This window comes from Athene noctua, chromosome 14 (genome assembly GCF_965140245.1).
Source record: "Athene noctua chromosome 14, bAthNoc1.hap1.1, whole genome shotgun sequence".
Taxonomy (NCBI): Eukaryota; Metazoa; Chordata; class Aves; order Strigiformes; family Strigidae; genus Athene; species Athene noctua.
In genome coordinates, this window is record NC_134050.1 from 18660446 (window position 1) to 18680164 (window position 19719).

General features: G+C 39.7%; 2 protein-coding genes across 2 annotated transcripts in view; both read right to left on the bottom strand.

The window, feature by feature from the left end:
* The window catches only part of LOC141966208 (mucin-5AC-like), a 55762-nt gene extending 50974 nt beyond the window's left edge, over nucleotides 1-4788 (bottom strand). The window contains exons 1-2 of the mRNA XM_074918643.1: nucleotides 4675-4788; nucleotides 4381-4495 (exon numbers count right to left, since the gene is read on the bottom strand). Of these exons, the coding sequence (XP_074774744.1) occupies nucleotides 4381-4495; nucleotides 4675-4788 (229 nt within the window). The remainder of the gene's footprint in view (nucleotides 1-4380; nucleotides 4496-4674) is intronic.
* An 8309-nt stretch (nucleotides 4789-13097) lies between these two features.
* MUC5AC (mucin 5AC, oligomeric mucus/gel-forming) overlaps nucleotides 13098-19719 on the bottom strand; it is a 51440-nt gene continuing 44818 nt past the window's right edge. Inside the window, exons 51-58 of the mRNA XM_074918644.1 lie at nucleotides 19325-19425; nucleotides 18944-18975; nucleotides 18015-18149; nucleotides 16463-16585; nucleotides 15403-15531; nucleotides 14515-14572; nucleotides 13857-13962; nucleotides 13098-13335 (exon numbers count right to left, since the gene is read on the bottom strand). Of these exons, the coding sequence (XP_074774745.1) occupies nucleotides 13098-13335; nucleotides 13857-13962; nucleotides 14515-14572; nucleotides 15403-15531; nucleotides 16463-16585; nucleotides 18015-18149; nucleotides 18944-18975; nucleotides 19325-19425 (922 nt within the window). The remainder of the gene's footprint in view (nucleotides 13336-13856; nucleotides 13963-14514; nucleotides 14573-15402; nucleotides 15532-16462; nucleotides 16586-18014; nucleotides 18150-18943; nucleotides 18976-19324; nucleotides 19426-19719) is intronic.

Below are 19719 nucleotides of genomic sequence, written 5' to 3' on the forward strand. Positions count from 1 at the left end.
CAGCAGAAAAGTAAACTAGATACTGGGAAACAGAATCAAACCTTTCTGATAAATACGTGTTTGCTTTGCTAATATGTTGGAGGGTTTTTTCCCCAAAATGAATGTAAAACAAGAACAGTAGCAAAGTTGGTGGTTTTTTTTCCAGATGAGAACTACTTCCACTCTATTCATTTGGTGTAAGAATGACCATGGTAGATGAGAGGAAATACCCATCCAACCCAATACCCTACCTCTGGCAGTGGACAACATAGCATGTCAAGGAAAGAGCTGAGCAAGCACGAAGTGGTAATTCGGAAGAAGACCCTCTTATACTCCACAGATACGTGGCTCAGGGGATCCTAATGTGAAGCCGTTGAGTTCACTACCTCTATGGCTTTGCTGTTGTTGTTATTAAGATAAAAAAGCATATGGGTCACAATTGCAGTCAGTATGGAGAAGCAGCAAACAAAATACAAGTTAAAAGACCTTGAAGATTGACAAATTTCATTCTCTTCCTGAAGTTCTGTTGCAATTCAGTTGTTGTCTGCAGATAAGCTTCCTCTTCACTGCCCCTTTTGTTTTTGCCCTTTGTTGTTGCTGCTACTGGACTATGAAGTGTGACAGCCTCCTCTTACAGAAGCCAAAGGGAAATGGAAAGTGGAACACTGACTGGGAGAGAGGGGAGAGGAAGAAAGTGGGACTTGGGGATCATCAAGGGAGAATAGCTTAAAAGAATGAGTGAGGAGACAGAATGCAGAGAGGTGCCAGAGGGAAGTGGGTATGTATGGATGAGTGAGGAAGCTGAGAATGTGCATGAGGTAGCAAGTGAAAAAATGAATGGGATAATATAACTATTTTCACCTCCAGATTCTGAAGGTAAACTAAATTGAACACAACTAAAGATACTGGCTGGCCCTTGACTGAAAGAGTTAAACAACTTGGTATAAAGAATTCCTTTCTGTACTGTTCTGGGCAAGCCATGGAAAGGACGTCATGCTTCTGAATTTTATTTGTCTTGGAGGTGGTGCACGGACATCCTTATGTCTCAGAGTCTCCTTTAAATGACATTGCTTGCTGGAGTGTAAGGAAAGTTTCTGTCCCTGGTCAGCTTTGATCCCTCCCCTCTGTTTGATGACTACTGTTCACTCATGAACACTGTGACTACTGTCTTAAAACTAGCAGAGCAGGGGCCACTCTACTACAGAAAAAAACAGCAAAATCCCAGTTTCAAGCAGTTGTCTGTTTCCTTTAAGGTTTATAAATAGCATAGGTAATCTTAGATGCTTATTTCTGTTCTGTCCTTCCTCTCTTCCGTGTCTTTATATTACCTTTTATCTCTAAGGATTCTCACATTTCATGTTTGTACAGCACAGCAGAGAGTAATTCTATGCCATGCTACTACAAGCACCACCATGGCTTAATAAATATCTAGAGAAATAATAATAGGACAATGCAGACATGTAAACAAAATGAAACTCTAATCTATTTTGGCAAAGCATGTACATGCATATTTCAAAGAATTAATTCTGACCATAATATATTATAGTGCCTAGCCAAGGAAAATCCGGTCCACATGGGTGGGGTTCTTAGCTGTTGGGGTAATACTGATACCAAAGCATTTATTTTATTCTGAAATGTGCATGTTCTTAAACTAGCTTTCGGAATAAGCGTGTGGAATGGAACTGGGTATTAAGTAGAGTCTGACTTCGCAGGTGTAAGTAATCCCAATTTTTCCAACACAGCTATTCATGAGTTTAGAGTTTCATAAATTCTCAAGCATGATGCTGTGTTAATAGCTAAGAACCAGTACTCCACAGCCCCAGCATAGAAATGTTCTTAATGAAATCCAGTCAGAAAACTAGCACAGACAATGGAAAGGAAAAAACTAGAGGGGAAGAGAGTAGACAGAGTAGGATTGCCTTTTCCTTGCTACTCATTCCCTCCTATAAAGGAATGTTACTCATAGTGTCGCATAATTTTTACAGAGATATTTCAACCAAAATTCCCAGTCCTTGTTCTATGTTTCTGTAGCCTTCACGTAGCTTTGAGACAGGATGTCTTGATTACTTATATTGATCTTTTCATTAGAGAGTACATTTTTTATGAGGATTTACTTTATCTACCAGCAATTATTTTACTAGGCTCTGATCTGTCAGCATGTGCATTGTGTTGGGGCAGGGCCAAGACCATGTGTCAAGGACATTTTTAAGCGTAAGGCTGAAGGTAACATAACTCATCTACAATGGCAGTCTCTGTCTGACTGTTTGCTCTGTATAGATTCAGTTTGTGTGACGTCTGTTAAATATCTAAGCCTTTGTCAAAATGAATAGGAGATTTATTATCAGGGATAAATTGACGATGACTCTCAACCTTTGCAGATATCAAGTGCAAAGCAGTTTTTCCAGTTAGAAAAAGGACTTTGTATGCTACCAGCAAATAATGATATCAAAGGCATGGATAGAAGTGGAGCACCCTGAAACAACGTACCATGAAATCATATTCAGTAAAATAAGCGACCACTGCCCCGAACACACCGATGTTAATACCAGATCTTTTCTGTTAGGAACAATCTCTCAAGACCCAGGAACCTTGCTGGGGTGTGTTTACAAGTAAAATACTGACTGCTTGTTTAGAATTTGTTTATGTGGTTGTTACATATGTTTGTGTCTTATATGCGGTGTAGAGAGATGCAAATGTATTACTACAGTATGCTCTACTTGAAGTAAAAACCCAGCGTTGCACCAGCGCAGCTAGTGGGAGTGAGTCCTACAAGTCCCTTTTTCATCCAGCAATGTACACATATTACAGCAGTAGTACTAGTTGTTTAGAGTGTCTATAGTGGAATAGAAGTACATGGAGAAAGCAAGGCTTTAAACACACTCCTAAAACAATGCAGGATTTTTCTTCAAGTGTCAATGATGCAAACGTTTTCCTGAAGCTGACTGTGGACTGCATTCTGTTCTGACTGTGCAAATCCAGTCCTTCTGGCTTCAGCTGAATGGGTTAGGAGAATAGGATTTGACTGGATTTCACCACTTCCTTAGACAGACTTATCTAAGAAATAACTCTGATGGAGAAATATTTAGTCACGTTAATATTGAAGCTGATTGGAGGGTTTCTGTGTCAAAAAGCTTGCCTAATTTTTCTAATTATGCTAGCTAAGCCAGTAAAACATCTCTACCTACAAACTTTTTATTAGCTATGACCTGCATTTTTGAGAGAAAAGGCTGGGTAGACTTCAGAGAAGTAAAAATACAAGTAGCTGCAGATTGATTACTGAAGATAAAATGAAAAAATTTAGTTGAAATAACAAACAACAATACACTCAAATCTGTATTTTTCCTGTAGATCCTTTTCCCTTTGGGATTCTTGTACACTAACCAGGGAAAATTAACATGCGAGTTCATCTATTTATCAACACAGACTGCCTAACACAGCTGAACTATCTGAGTCACATCCTAGATGACACACAACTTTTGGGGAGAAAGGAACAAAATAACCCATTGCCTGAAGCAAAACACTTTGTTTGCTGTTGTATAGTACAAAAGTTCAAGTTTGACAACACAGACCAGTGATCTTCTATGCAGCTGCTGATAGGTGAATAAATCAAATGCACAGCTGTGAAACTTCCTCTGTGATTCTGAAAGCAGCTAGCTACATTTCCTGGATACTAATAAGATAGTTTCTTCAGAGAAGTGAAAGCTTATGGATTTAATTTAAAGTATAAACCCACATTATTATTAAAAAAATTAATATGCTTAAAATACATATTTTTAAACTCTCAGTAAACAGATTGAAACAGTCAGTAGCCTATATTATACAACAGAAGAAATGCAATGTAATAATAGTATATACAGCTTTGAGCCTTTCCTATAATGTCCTGATTCAGCCCGTTGTCTAAGAGAATCCTCAGCCTTGCCTGAAGGCCCTGTGAGCAGAGCAGGAATGTGCACCAGGCAGAGGCAGGGGAGCATCTGTGAAGACACACAGATGGATGTAAAATGCATAAATGCAGTACCTATGCAGCTTTGCTGTGCCAGGCAACCAGGATCAGCCAGCAAAGCTTGCTGATAAAAGGCTGGAGACATTTTTCTGTCTCTTATCTTTTAAACCTTTAAAGAAGCTAAAACCATACCAAATCCCCGTGACGTTAGAAACTGGACTTTATGGAGAATGGTGAGGTAGCTTGCTTTGTTCACCTGTGTACAAACACTGTGTTTATACCACCTGTATAAAGACTGCGTGGTGTGTGCTTTGCCACAGAGGATGTAGGAGGGAGGCAGGACATTGCCAAGCCCTGGCTGCAGCACAGTCAGCGGGCCCTGGGGGTACTGGGGGCCAGTTTGTCACCAGTGCATTTCCACCCTTTACGTGTAATCCTGGTATGAGTTAAGAGGTTACCTTGCTGAGGCAGAGTAGCTTGTCCTTCAGTAAGTTGTTTCAGGGTGGAAAGCCTGTCATTTTTTTTTGTGGTGCCTCTTCGCAGAAGGGGATGAGGTTGTTCTACACCAAATTTCTGTCAGGGAGGAAAAAAAAAAAAAAAAAAGGAACAATGAAGAGAAAGATGAAAAAAATCCCAAGCCTTTCAAGCACAGTTTTGGTTGCTGTTCCAGGAGCAGAAAAGCTGCAATCTTGCCGTGTCCTCTCAGAAGAGGTTTCCCAGCAAGGTGGGAGTACTGTGCTCCAGGCACATACCTCGCTGCCGTTCTCCTGAATGGTGGCGGTGGTGGATTGTCGTCCCGGGAGCTGCAGGTGCCCTGCGTGTGGGTGCAGGGTGCTGCCTGGGTGCTGCCAGCCAGTCACCCCCATCCGGGGGGCTGCACTGAGGGAAACTGCACCCCACAGTCCCTGCCAAGGGCTGCACTTTCTCTGGGAGGAAGGTGAGCCCTAGCGTTCAGGCAGCCATCTTCCCCAGGGGCTTTACCCAGCTGGATGACAGCCAGGGAGGGGGGAAGGCTCAGGCGGGTCACCTTCCACTGCTGGCGCCCCATGCCCTGCACTGGCCCTGGAGGTTTAAGATGGTGTACCTGAAGGCCACCTGGGGAAGGGGGTCCTCCCTCTGTGGCATTGCTCAGTATTTCTCAGGAGGACACTCCTGGAGCTCGGTGAGTTATGGGTTAGCTCCTGGGAAGAACACAACCTCCTTCTGCCCAGCCCCTCACAACTCCTCTGCTGCCACCTTTTTGCAGCATTATCTCCAGCAGTTTGTGACAGCCATGGTGGTGTTTTGAGTAGGAAAAACTCTCTGAAGGCAGTGGGCAGTTGTTATCTTTCCTCCCTCCCAAAATGTTCTTACATCATGGATGAACAGGTTGTGACACATTCAGATAAATTTGTTTCACCTCATACTGTTTACTCGGAGCCCTTGTAGAAGGAGCTTTCCAAAAGCCATATGGAGCAGTGTGGTTTGATTCTTTATTATTTAATGGCACTTGTGACTAAATTATGTGTGGAAAATTATTCGTAATGCATTGCATTAATTCTATTTTTGATGTAAGCTTTTAAAAAACACAGTTGCCAGGACTGAATCAATTTGCTACCGGGCAGCTTTATTATGGGCAGTTTCTGAATGCTTAGCTTGGCCACATCATCAGATCAGGTTAATCTCAAATCGTTTGAAGTGAATTCACATCTTGAAATAATAAATGTACATTTAGAAAGATGGCCTCTTCTTTAGCATTGCTGTCATAAATGCAAGGAAGATTGTAATCTTCATGCTCTGCTTTGTGTTTTATTCCCAGCATATGAAGGCCTGATGGTGCTGTCATGATTGCTAGAAAAATCATGGAATAGCATCAGTGTGACCATACCAGAAAGAGTGAACCAAGGAAGGAGAAAGTCTCTGTCTCTCTCTGGTAACTTTTGTCTATTTATTTAATTCCAACCCTTTTGTGTTGACCAAATGTTCTTCCTCAATTGGGTAAGTGAGGTGTGCTTACTGAGACATTTGGTAATTTTTTCAGTTCAGGTGGATGAACTGTAAAAAAGAGTCTCCAAGCCATTTTCACAGTTTCCTGAAAATCTCGGAGATTAGTCACAGTGCATATTTGTATTTTCCTGTGAGGTAAATCAAGATGCTGTTAATACCATGTCCAGTGTACTTCCGCCAGTGTAATTCTGAGAGTTTTTTCTGTGTCTCTTGGAGTGCAGGCTAGCTGCTTTGGCCTTGTGGTTGAGGATTGCCATTTTGTATGAATTTCTGCCTCAGGAGTGAAAAAATGGCTGCTTTGGTGCTGAAGCAGAAGAGCTGATGAGCTTTGTGAGGTTCACAGGAGCTGAGCAGACTTGAGCTATTCTTTGCCCTGTCTCTGCAGGGTACTATGAGCCTGGAGAGCTGAGAAGGGGCAGATTAGGTTAGATCACGTAGTCTTTTAATCAGCTGAAGTCTTCCTTGCGCCGAAGAAGTGGCTGATGATTTAAATCAGTTTTATAGTGCATAAGTCACAGGAGAACTTGTAGGAGTTCAAGTATTAACAAAGGTTTGGCCCAGATTTTTGCACAAATATATCTCTGCATTTAACATATAAAGGCAATCTGTAAGATCAAGTTTTCCTATGAGGTGCAGTTCATTATTGTGTTCCCTCTGTTACCTGGCTTTTTTGATGATCCCACAGAAGTCTCTCTTTTCCAGGGTGTGATTCAGCAGTGTCCGTGCTGGTTTTATGTAGATAACAACTGAGGCCTTGGTTGCCCACTGCTATGGAAGGGCTGCCTTCCATGGCTAGATTCTGGCACTGGTGGAGAGGTACATGTGAATCCGTGTGGTCTGACGGCTGACTGAACTTCATACACTTTTTGGCAGCATTCCTCCTTTTCCTTCACTGTTCCCCTCGCAAAGATAATGACACAGAGGAAATCTTCAGGAAAGAATTTAAGAGCAGATACAATAAATCGATGATAAGCTAACATGGCAAGCTGCTGTTATTTGTACATGTAAAAAGCCAGATTTTGTGACCGTTGTGCTAAATGTTTGTATTCTGCTGCAAAGCTTGCTTCAGAGATGCCTTTTCTTCAGGACCTTCAGCTTGCTGGTTTGAAATAAAATTACAGGTTACTCTTATATCTGGGTAGTGGTTGCTCTGAATTAACAGGCGGTGTGTGTGAAGCCTCTGGTGCTAACCATTTCAGACTGAAGATTATAGATTAATGGGAAGAAGGATTGTTGATATGTTTGTCCTAGATATACATTTGCTGGTCTTTACACACACACACATATAGAAATAAATATAGACTCTGTAATGAGACAATACAAATTTACAGACTCATAACTTTCCCCCCCCCCCCCCCCCTTTTATAAGTATATTTGAAATCTGAGAATGGTTTAGGTTGTGAAATTACTTCTGATGGAGTCTCAGTTAAATTTAAAGACTGTTGAAATACCAGTCATTAAAATCGTGCCTAGGATTACTGACAGATGGATTATATTGATCCCATAGCTTCCTTGTTAAAGGTAAAGGGCTTTTTTTACATGTTTCTGTTAGATCAAGTGTACAGTGACTACTTCTCTGTTATGAATACTATGCAACAGCACCTTGCCGTGAGGTATGTGATTCAGTATTGTTTTGTGTTATCTTCAGTCAACACAAATTTAGTGCAATTATAATGCTCATTTCCTGTAAAATAGCAGATATCTGAATAATGGACCTGAATTTCCATTAGGATAAGGTTATAAAGCATGAAAGCATTAATAGCAGAGCAAGTGAAAGAACTGCATCAGGTAGAATAATCTCATTCTCCAGAACATCACCAGTGAAAACCAGTAAGAGCTGTGAAGATATCCTTGTGGTTAGACTGGTGCAAGTGAAGAAACAATGATTTAGTTTGGGGTTATAAGTATTGGTTAAGATAATTTAAGAATGAGTTAAGACTCATGCAGTTGTCTACAGCATTTAATGACACTCAGAGCATGAGCTGTCTATAATTGTTCATGTTTAATGCCTCCATTTTTGACTGCCTGGACAGACTTTGCTTTCTTAAAACAGAGGAAGGCAAAAGTGGCATTTTATTTGCATGCATGGCTGTAACGGCAGGAGAGGATTTAGAGTACGTTTTTGTCTATTTAAAAGATTTTAACTATGTGAATGGTTGTTAGTAACAACAATTACTGTAACAGTGCAAACATTTGCTGGTTCTTTGTAACCAAATTGTAGTTATAAATAAGATTTATAATGAATGATGAAAGAAATCTGAGACTCAAGAAGGAAGATACATTTTGAAACAGTAAGGAGCGAAGAAAACGTGACAGTCATGAGCACTGCATCATTTGCAAAAAGGGTATTTTCTGTGCATTTATAATTGCTTTATTATTGCATTAATAATGTTAAAATAGAATTAGTCTCCCGTTCGATTGTAAAACTCTGTTTTAATTTGGTTTGTTGCAACAGAACTGCTCTTTTTTTTTTGCAACGGTAGAACAAAACCTACTGAAGAGGAAGAAAGCTCCCTCCTTTGAGTTGGGTTTTGCTATTATCAAGTGTGGTTTCCATTCTTGACTTGTATTTTATCAGCCCTGCTCCTGGATTGTGTCACAAACAATCCCAGGTCTGTGCATAGATGTTTTCAGAATGTGGTGTGGTTTAAAAGCTGGCAGTCGTGCTTTAACAGTCAAATGAACTACTTGGACTCCTGAGCAGTAAATCTGAACAGACAGATAATTTCAGGTTGTATTTTATGCGTTACTGATAATTACAAAGCATAGCTGAAAAGGGATTATTAGTGATTTGTTATTTACACTGCAGAGTTTTAAAATCCTGTCTGGAAAAGAGGAAAAAATAAGCTGGTCATGCAGTAGTTAGGCTACGTAACAGGAGTCTTGAGTGGAGAGCAAGTGTACAAAGCCCAAGGAAGGACTGCTGACAGCCAGTATTGAAATTAGACCCCAAAGCCTTTGAATGTTTTTTGTGCAGCTGGAATAAATTCTGTTGTAAGCAAATGATTTCTCTGCTGCAATTTATTTGCGTTCCAAAGATGATTAGATAAGAAAAAAAAAATTAGTGATGTATAAACAAGTCTTGGTATGTTATGTGGAATGGATGCCTGTAGATTCAAGAGCAAAGTTTATCTTAATGCTTTGAAAGCAAGGCAACAGTTATGTGGCTCACTTCGAAGTGCCTTGAAAGAAACCTTTTTCGTAAGGCTTGTAAACTGTGAGCCTAGAGCCCTCTAGTGTTACCTTGGTGTAATAGACATTAAATAGCTACACTAGTATACTTTAGTGTGACCCGCACAGTACTATGACCTGTGTCAACAAAGGGTTACCAGACCAATCACTTTGGTAACACCATTGAGTTTATTATTTATCTACGGTTTAAAAAATTGGCTGTTTAATTCTGAGAGAGATAACTGATCTCATTCATCCCAGTTTTTTGAAACGTTTACTTTGGTTACCCAGTTTGTGTCAGGAGTAACTCAGAGCAAAGCTAGGTCCTATGTCAAGGGAAATTTGGGAAGCTGGTCTGTTACATACACTGTGGCTCTCTGTTTTTCAATTGCTCCTTGTCTTGTTTCAGGGAGTCCATGCAAGTCCTTCCACTTGCTCTTTCATGCCCAAAACATGTTGTCCCCTGTTCTTCTCTTGAACTGAGGATTTCTACTTGCTCTTTCCCAGCACTGGGACTGTATCTGTGATACAGATCCTTACTCTTCAAGGCAGGGTCTCCAGTACGTCCTCAGCCACAGGTTCTGCATGCATCTGTGGTTTGCCTTGGGTTATGTTTCCCTTCCTTCTTTCCTTTTCTCTTGTCTCCCCTTGCTAGGACCAAAGTCTGTCAATTTCTTTGCTTTCTGTTTTTAGTTCTTATGCCACCAAACTCTAGGTTAGTTTTGGCCTCTGCTGACCCTGTTGTTATGACCTCTCAGTCTTCCCACATGCCACATATCACAGAATCGTCTATGTTGGAAAAGACCTTGAAGATCATCCAGTCCAACCATCAACCCAACATTAACAGCTCCCAACTACACCAGATCCCTCAGCGCTATGTCGACCTGACTCTTAAACCCCTCCAGGGATGGGGACTCCACCACCTCCCTGGGCAGCCCATTCCAATGCCCAACAACCCCTTCTGCACAGAAACACTTCATACTATCTAGTCTAAACCTTCCCTGGCACAATTTGAGGCCATTACCCCTTGTCCTATCACTTACTAGTTGGTTAAAGAGGCTCATCCCCAGCTCTCTGCAACCTCCTTTCAGGAAGCTGTAGAGGGCGATGAGGTCTCCCCTCAGCCTCCTCTTCTCCCGACTAAACCCCCCCAGTTCCCTCAGCCATTCCTCATATGACATGTTCTCCAGGCCCTTCACCAGCTCCGTTGCCATTCTCTGGACACGCTCGAGTCATTCAATGTCCATTTTGGAGTGAGAGGCCCAAACCTGAACCCATTCATTGAGGTGCAGCCTCACCAGTGCCGAGTACAGGGGTCAGATTCCTTTCCTGTCCCTGCTGGCCACGCTATTTCTGACATAAGCCAGGATGCCACTGGCCTTCTTGGCCCCCTGGGCACACTGCTGGCTCCTGTCCAGCCGGCTGTCAGTGAACACCCTCAGGTCCCTCTCTGACTGGCAGCTCTCCAGCCACTCTTCCCCAGGACTGTAGCGCTGCTCAGCTATTATGTGTCTCTCAGTTCCCTTCTTCCTCATCATATTAGTTTTTCAGTGAGTTGTATGAAGTAGCTAGTGGTACAGACAATACACACAGAGTTTTCCAGGAAAGAGGGTAGCTGCTGGGATGCTGAGATACAGGGTTTGTATGGAAAAATAACAATGATCTTGAAGCAACATGCAGGGAATCTGATATTTCACTGGGCTAACTGTGGACAAGGAGCTGTTCTGGACCAAAATAGTGCATAATAACTGATTTTATATTATAAATAATCTATTTTCCATTCTGCAGAATGAGTGGGAGAAGAATCATTTCCTAGCTTGCCTGGGAAGGCCAGAGAATCTGTCACTTGCTGGACCCATCATGAATTCAGTAGTAGTGCTGAACTGGGAAGCCTACTGTGTTAAGCAGAAAAGAGAGAACAGACCAGTATGTCACCTGGGGCCCCACTGGGAAGTAGAAGAGCCTAAGGACTGGAAAAATTAGAGAGTGGAATACCAATTTGTCAACAGGAAGCGGGGAGGAGGTAGGGATTTTTGCCAACAAGAAGTATGACATTACTAGTGATCCTCAGTTGAACTCAATGCTCAGCTCTGAGTGGAAAAGTATATTGCTTGTTATTGTTCTGTGAAAGAAAAACAGGTGAAAAAGCAGCGTAAGCTGCTGCAGGACACCCACACAAAGATGATGTTGTTGTGTTGCTACTCCCTCTACTGAGCTGTCCAAACTGTAGGCTAGGAGAAGGGTCATCACCTTTAATTTTTTACTGTTTGTCCTGGTTCCGCTAGGATAGCGTTAAGTTTCCCCAGCAGGGGGAAGGGATCTCCAGCCGGATTATTCATACCATGCTGACGTCAGGTCTGGCACAGCAGCGCGGGAAGCTTTCCTTTGTGGCTTTTGTCATGGGAAGCACGCGCCGGCTGGCTGTGTCCATTGTGGTATTTCTCTGTATATCTTTTGTCTTGTTTACTGCTATTACTGTTTATTGTTGTTATTATTGCTATTGTTGTTGTTCAGATTGTTATTTATTAAGCTGTTGTATTAAATTTGACCTTATTTCAACCCCAGGGTTTGTGCCCTACTCAGTTCAAGGGTGTGGGAGGGACAAGGACAACATGGTCTCCGATCCCAGCAGGGCCTAAACCACCACACTGTTTCTCCTGCTGATCCTAAAGAAGGCATTTTTAAATTGTGTAAAACATGTTGCTTGGCAATTTATACAATCTACAGTCAGATCTGTGGTGACTTGTTCAAGTATAACATAACTAAAGCTGAATAGTAACCTGTCAAAACCTACAGATTTACAACAGTGCAATTTCAGGTTTTAGATTTATGTATGTTGCAGTGGACTCTAAAATATGAGACTGACTGGTTTGGAATACTTTGGATAGTTTCTATCTGTCATTTAAAGAACTTTCAGAGCTACAAAATATGTACAGACTCAAAGATATGCTTGCTTACTGGAAGCCCACTAATTGATAGCATCTAAAGTGATGTGCTGGGAACACTTCCAGTATTTGCTTGTGAGTGCCTTTCATTCAAACAAGTATCAAATCTCTGCAGGGGGTTGGGTACCACAGTCTAGATTGACTTTTGACCTGGAGCTATTGAGAAATGGCTGTAGTAGGATGGGAAGCAAGTATTTAAAGGGTCAGCAACTCTCATGTGAGGGATTCAGTAAAAAATCAAAGGAGTCATGCTGTAAAATGCTTAAAATTTATTAATAATCATTACTATTTTCGTAAGGAACAAAAATAAAATAATATTCCAAAACAAAATAGAAGAAGAAAGTATACCACACCCAGATAATATGACTAAGACTAAGAAATGGGGTAATATTAATTCTGAAAGAAATGACCCAATAAATCATTTTTCCAAAAACAAAATAAATAGCAATGTTTCAACTTTTTAAACCTTCCTAGGAAAGAATTTACATATATTATTATTATTATTAACTTTTGTTTACAAAAAACCTTCATATGCCCTTGTTGGCAAAAATATATATATACTTCTTCTGTAAACAGTTAACCACAAACAAAAAATATTTCCATATTTTCATACAGTTACTGTGCTGATGGTGTTATGTAAACAAGGAAGTGTGCAGCAGCTTCTCATGATGGGTTTTCTTTCTTTTTCTCACAAGAATATACAAGGAAATACACCCATCATAAATTATTCAAAACATTGAAGTTTATAGTTTTGAGAAGGTATGGCTTTCTGCAGTCTAAGTTTCCCTTAATGTAAAAAGAAAAATAAAGAAACAGAGAGTCAAAATGACTTTATGCTGTACTTCTCAAGGTGTGAAAGAAAAGGTATGAAAAACAATGGGAGATATATTGATAATGAAAACGGAAATAATATAGACAGACATATTGAGTTTGTACGCAGAAAATATCACCTGTTCATCCAAAATCTTAGCTGCTTTTGACATTTTTGTATTTTTTCAAAGGTTTTTTTTTGTTTGGTTGGTTTTTTTTGGTTTTTTTAGTCTTATGTTCAACCCTTGTTTGACTTCTTCTCTCTAGTTCCAATTTTTGACATTCACTTGTTCCTGAGAGGTCTTTATCCCTTTTATTGTCTGTTGGACACTGTCTTGGGGAATGCAGTCAGCACTCACACAGCTGCATTTCTCCACATAGGTGTATGAGTGATCAAGGTAGGTTCCATCGCTGCACGTCAGAGTCACCTTTCTTTGGCTGGTTTTCATTTCCTGACAACACGAGCATTTATGTTCCATTGTGTTTGCCTCTGGAGAATATCTGATTGCAAAACCAACAAAAGAGAAATATTCAGAAATTATGTGAGAAATACCACCGCCTCTCCCACCCATTACTAAATATAACCAGAAGTTGTGTTTGCATGTGGGACTATTGCTCAGTAATACTAATTTTTTATTATTGTGGTGAAATATTACTAAGCTGCTCCTCACTGTAAAAATGGATAGACCTTTCTCTTCGTTAGGGCATAGAAAAAGTAAATTAATTGATCCATATTAAGCCAGTCAAAAATGAGAGAATAGTGAAAAACAACCTCACTTTCACATGGTCAAAGTCAAGACTCAGGTCTGTTCACTATGACACTGACTGTTAAAACTTTGTGAGTCTCTACGCAATTAAGCTAGTACAACATCATCTCTGTTAAAAACTCTAATTAACACAATGGAAACCGCTGATGACTGAGTGGATGTTGGACATGCTAGAAAACCATTTGTGATTTGCTTTATGTAACTGGTGTAAACAGTAGAAGACAAAAGGCCACAATTGTCGTTTATACCACTTACCGTGCATAAGCATCACAGCTGCCTTCGCAGTATGTCATCTCAACAGGTGCAGGAGATACACATCCATTATGTTTGATGACAGTAGTAGTATTGTGCCTCATACAACCTGAGAAAACAGGTTAAAATATATATGCATATAAATATGAGAGTTTGTAGTAGAAATTTGAGATAATGGAGCTGAAATAGGAAATTAGGTCACAGGGCATTTCTCTTTTAATTGCTAAGGGCCAAACGATGTCTCTTGCTTCTTGTGTTATCAATGAATGAAAAATGCCCTTCTGCTTATGCAACTTGGGTGCAGGATACAGTAATAAAGAGCAGTACTGTGGCAACTGCTCAATGCACACTCACATCCTAGGACTGGCTTCTCTTTCCTCCTCGAGGAGAATGTATCTATGGAGAATAGTCATAGTCCTCTCTCTCCCACAAAAGGCCAACATTTAACAGTAGGTGATAAGAAACATCACCCACATCCATGTTTTTCAAGGCCCTAAAGGGAGTGCTGGAAATGTTCCGTTCCTTTCTGTTTCCACCTGTTCCTTTCTCTCTCCAGTGTGAGGCAGTGGTCCCAAACTTGGCCTGTTCACCTCTTCTGTCTACATATCCACCATACAAGGTAGACTAATATACCTAAAAGGCACATATTATCATTACTTACTCTTGGGAAGTTTCCGGCACTCTTTGCAGCAGCCATCGTCAGATAGCTTGATGTCATCCTTGAGTGAGAGAGCAGAAAAAGATAACTTAGGTTTCATATCTGCAAAGCTGAAAATTAGCATATCCCTTAGGAAGCATATCCCTGCTTCCTAAATTTCTCTGGCACCAGGAAGTTTTTTGTATTGACATGAAATCTAACTTCAAGCAAGGCTAAATATTAAGGGCACTTAACTACTTCAATTCAATATTAATAAGAAGTCCTTGAAAGCTGACATTGAGAGGGTCTGGGACTGCTTTGCTGCCATCAGAGTTCAGTAGCAAAATTTCAGAAATAAATCTTGTAGTGCATGTGGGATATTTTGAGTGGCCAAGGTCAGTACAGTGAAGGATTATGTCAGACAGGGTAACACAATTAATGAAATAATTGACTCCCCAGGTGTGTGGGGCTGGTTCTAATCTACCCCAGGATGTATTAAATTGAATAATGTTGTGAACTGAATTAGCTTATTTTCCTTCAACTTTTCTCTCAATAAATGAATTCTAAAATTAATCTATATTCTTAAATAATTTAGGAATAAAAATCCCATTATTTTTCAATAAGATTCTTGCTTTTACGTCATCTCACACTTTTAGGAATCCAAAACATTATGCTGAACTCTTTTTTCTAGTGCACAATCCTAAATGAGGATTGATGTATCACCCGTTTTAATTTTGATTTGTTTTTCTGAAATTAAATTTGATAGCGCTCAGATTCAGAGAGGATAAAATGAGAAATACATCTGGTGTGATGCTTCTGTTAGGTATTTTCTTTGGACACCATGATCCTTCTATCATTGATGTTAGCCATGGCAAGCGTTTCAAACATGAGAACTGGTAGAAGAGTACTTACTGGATCACAGTCATCAGCGTTAAATGCAGGACAGCTTTTTTGCAACATGACTTGAATGAACTGGTCATCATATTTTTCACATGTGTAAGTTGTACACTTATCACCAGGTGCGTTCCAGAATTCTCCAACCTGAAAGTAGTTAAAATTAATGTGAATAAAAATCTTACATAAAAATGAAATGCACACCCCCACCTAGTGTCTTATCATTGCTGCCTACTGCAGTTTGATTATTCCAAACAATTTCCTTGAATGTCAGCTGATAGTTACTCATCATATTCACTAACCAAGTGAACAGGCTGTGTTTTTATCTGGATATGGAAATGCTTTTTGTGTGAATAGGATAAGTATGTGGACTCATTTTGAAAGATTAATTTGTGTTTCAATTGTTTTGTCGTCACAATTTATGGGTAGGCCCATTCAGATACATGGCAGAATTTCTGCTGGCTTCACTGACTCATCCTGTCCTAAAGCCCTCAGCTAACCTGAGATTGGCTGTTTGGAGCAGAAGACTGCCTCCACAGATAAAATTGCCCTTCAAGCAAAACGGGTGTTATATTTTCAGAGCTGAGGGCAAATAGGAGCCCATTGCTTTCCCTTATGTATTTTTCTGTGTTGATTTCTGAAAGCCATTGTTCAGTATCACAGTTAATTCCAGAAGTCTTAGTTAGAACTGGAGTTTCATGGCTCAGGGTACTCTTTAAGCTGTGTGAGACAGTTCATTCTCTGCCTGAATAAGCATTTGTCTAACATGAGAAAAGATGAAGCAAATAAATGTGACAGAGACAAGGAGAGGGAAGAGTGAAAAGACTGGCAGAGTCCACCAAAAGTGAACTAAAACAGGGATAGTTACTTGGAGCACACGGGTAATGTTGCCTCCCACAGTCACTACACAAGCCGCTGCCTTGCATGTGCCACAGCATTGTCCAGGTTTCTTTGTATATTTATAACCCTGTTTTGAAGGAAATAGAGAGGAAATAACATTGAGTCAGGACACTGACCCTAATTGGTGGATATTTGAGCTGAGTGGGGTCGGAATTACTGACAGCAAAATAGCACTCACCGCCGGGCAGTGTGTGTCACAGATAACAGGCTTGCACTTGACAGTAGCATGATGAGGGCTTGAGGAAGAGGATTCAAAGCAGGTGCATTCTTCACAGGGGCCTGATGGAACGACAGCTCCAGGCTAGGGCAAGTCAGAAAAAAAGCCATTATTAGTCAGTAAAAGCAGGTTACTTTGTGTATGTACATCACAGACAATACAAAACCGAACTATGTATGGGCTAAACTACCCTTAGATACAATTTTGGTCGTTTTATTTAAGCAGAGTTTCTGTTGTTAATATCCGTTTTGGAATTAAATTCCGCTCATGCAGAAAGGACAGCAGAAAATTCTTTTTCTCGTAGAGGGGATGGTGATATGCTGACATCAATTAAAAAATTAATAATCTTGGGCCTTTCTGCAAAATACGGGCCATGACAGGAGTCTCAAAAACATTGCGTTGTGCCTATGTGAAAGGCACATTTTTATAGTGAGTTACTCCGTGTACTTACAGCATAGTAGGTTTCATTGACTACACAGCCATGTCCTGTAAAGAAGGAAAAAATGATGGTGTCATAAAGGTTTTAAGAAGCAGAAGTATGTGAAAAAAATGTTTTGTTGGCCCAATACTATAACACAGTTAATCTGCATCTTTCTCTTTTAAGGTCTTTGTATTCATAAACTTAGAAAAATGGAGCTTTGAATAACACATGAAGAAGTTGCAAAGTACTCACTGCATTCAAAGGTAGGGCAGCATTTTCCATAATGCAGTATTGTGACAACGTCCTGTCCCTTTAAGCACTGGGGCTTGACATCAGGGCAGAGGCTAGTGTTGCAGCCTAAGGTAAGAGAATGTAGAAAATAACAAACTCAGAAATTTTTAAATGAAAGTAATTTTGTTTTGCATGAATTCAGAAGTTTCGCCATGTGGCAAATACGGTGGTGTTTACACAAGCTAGTATAATGACTAATTCAGTGTATTTGTCCAGCTATTTTTAAAGTGAATGAGCTTTTCCATAACCTTTGTAAAACAAAGCATTGTCTGAGAAGAGTAGAGCAGTGATTACTGCAAAGAGATACTTCCAAAGACAAATTTATCCCAGTTGGGAAATCTGATGACTTTCAGAGGTTTGGGAACTTTCTTGAGCAATATTTAAAAGTTGGAGAGGATTTTTTTGGTGGTTTTTTTTTTTTTTTTTTTTTTTAAGGTAGTTTTTTAATATACTGGTCTTTGAAAACACTTTAAATAGTTTTTGAATATTGGTTCAGGGTGATGGTAGCATTAAAGGCTTTCGATGCTAAAATATAGGAGATTTCCTGTTACTTTTCTCCATCTGTGTAAAATCTTTTCATCTTTAAATCTTCAGGCATCTAGTAAATGCTCTGCAAGAGGGTCCCAAGAAGTGGGATGAAGGAGAAAAGCATTATGAAATCAATGCAAAGTATTAAAAAGAATGAGAAATTATTGCTGGAATTCCCCAAAAGGAATATAGTATGTTCCCCCATGATAAAGAACTGAAACGGCACTTACAGCACTCAGTCCTGCTACAGCATGGATCTTCTGGTATCTGTACCTGAACAGGCTTGTAACCTGGTTCATCACAAAATAGTTGCTGTGTCACAGGACATTCGTGTTTTTTACAGTGCACTTTAAGAGTATTTTTGTCACAGAAACATTCCTGGCAATCTTTAGTCCATTTTTCTCCTGGCTATATTAAAAAGAAAAACAGAAGGAAGAAAAAAAAATCAATTCAAACCAAAATAATTCTATTTGTTTCTAGTTGACTTATTCTTGGATACAGTGATACCTGCTTACATCAGCCTTTCATATTTCTAGTATTTTTAGATTTTATAAGAAATCCTCAAACTGAAGCTAATTAGGGGAAGATACTGGAGACCACTGAAGATTCTGAGCATGGTCACGCAACTACCACTTTCTATTTATTAGTAGTGTTAGTATGAGGGGTACGAGAGGTCTAAAGGAAATGTGATGGAGTTTTGCATATATTTTTGAGTAAGACATTATCATACAACATACTCATTTGCACATTAGGTTACAGAGAGAAATGTCTGTAATTTGTACGGCAGCTGAGGAACTAAGAATGCAGACAATTAACACTATCAGCAACCCGCAAAATTTGCTATTTGTCTGTCCCTTCATCTCTAGTAGCTTTAGCAAGGCAAATTTGTGGAAGTAAAAGAAGCACATATGCCAAAGTTCCACTACTACCATCCATCACTTTTTTCTCTCTTTTTTTTTTTTTTTTTTCCTTTTTTTTTTCAGTATGTGAGGTGATGGTTATTGAAAGAGCATCCCATCACTTACTGTTAAATTTCTTAGGGATTAATGTGGTTTCTGCTCCAGCACTCATAATTATTTTTAAGACTAAAAGGGAATGAATATTTGAAAAAAAACTAAAATCTCCCCCAACCTAAGCAAAACGTTGGTTTTGTGTGCTTCACTTGTCTGTACTTGATAAACCACATTGACTGTTATACTCACCAATCTGGATACTCCATTTGGTTCCCTACAAACTGGAAAAAAAAAAAAAAAGACATTAACACCACTGGGAACTGACATAAAGAAGTAAATTTGTGCAGTTTCAAATACAAATAACATGAAGATAAAACTAACAAGAACATTAATATTCAGACTAGTACTTCTGAAATACAGAGTTCTACCATCTTCGTAGGTCTCATGTAAGGAAGGAAGATGGAAAAAAGGTAATACTGATTATTACTCGATTTTCAAATGGGGAGACTAAAGGAGCTCGAAGAGGCTGATTTGGCCGTGATCTGACTGTGTAGAAGATGGCAGTAGAACACAGGCCTCCTATCAGTCCTGATCTCTATTTAATCCCCAAGCCAGCTACAGATGGCTTACCGCATTCGGGGACACAGATGTTGCTGCCTACACTGAGGAGTGTCTTTCCTTCAGGACAGAAACATCCTTCAGTTACTCCATAGCCAGGAAGCTCGATAGAGCTAGAGTGGGAGGAAGGCATGTGTGTGAGTATAATGGTTTTGCGGTGAACCAGGAGAAAGAGCAGCATATGTAGAAGGTTGTCATGTCAGGTAAAAAAAAATAATTTACATTTTCTGAAGTGCAACAGGAAGAGCATATTCACAGAGCTGATTGATACTTATAAATCTTGATTAAATTATCAAAATTCACAAGACATTTCATTATGAAGTAACTCCATTTTCTAAGGAAAGTAGATAGGTAAAAATAGAAAAAACATAAAATATAAACAGGTATTTTGAGGTGGGTTTTTTGGT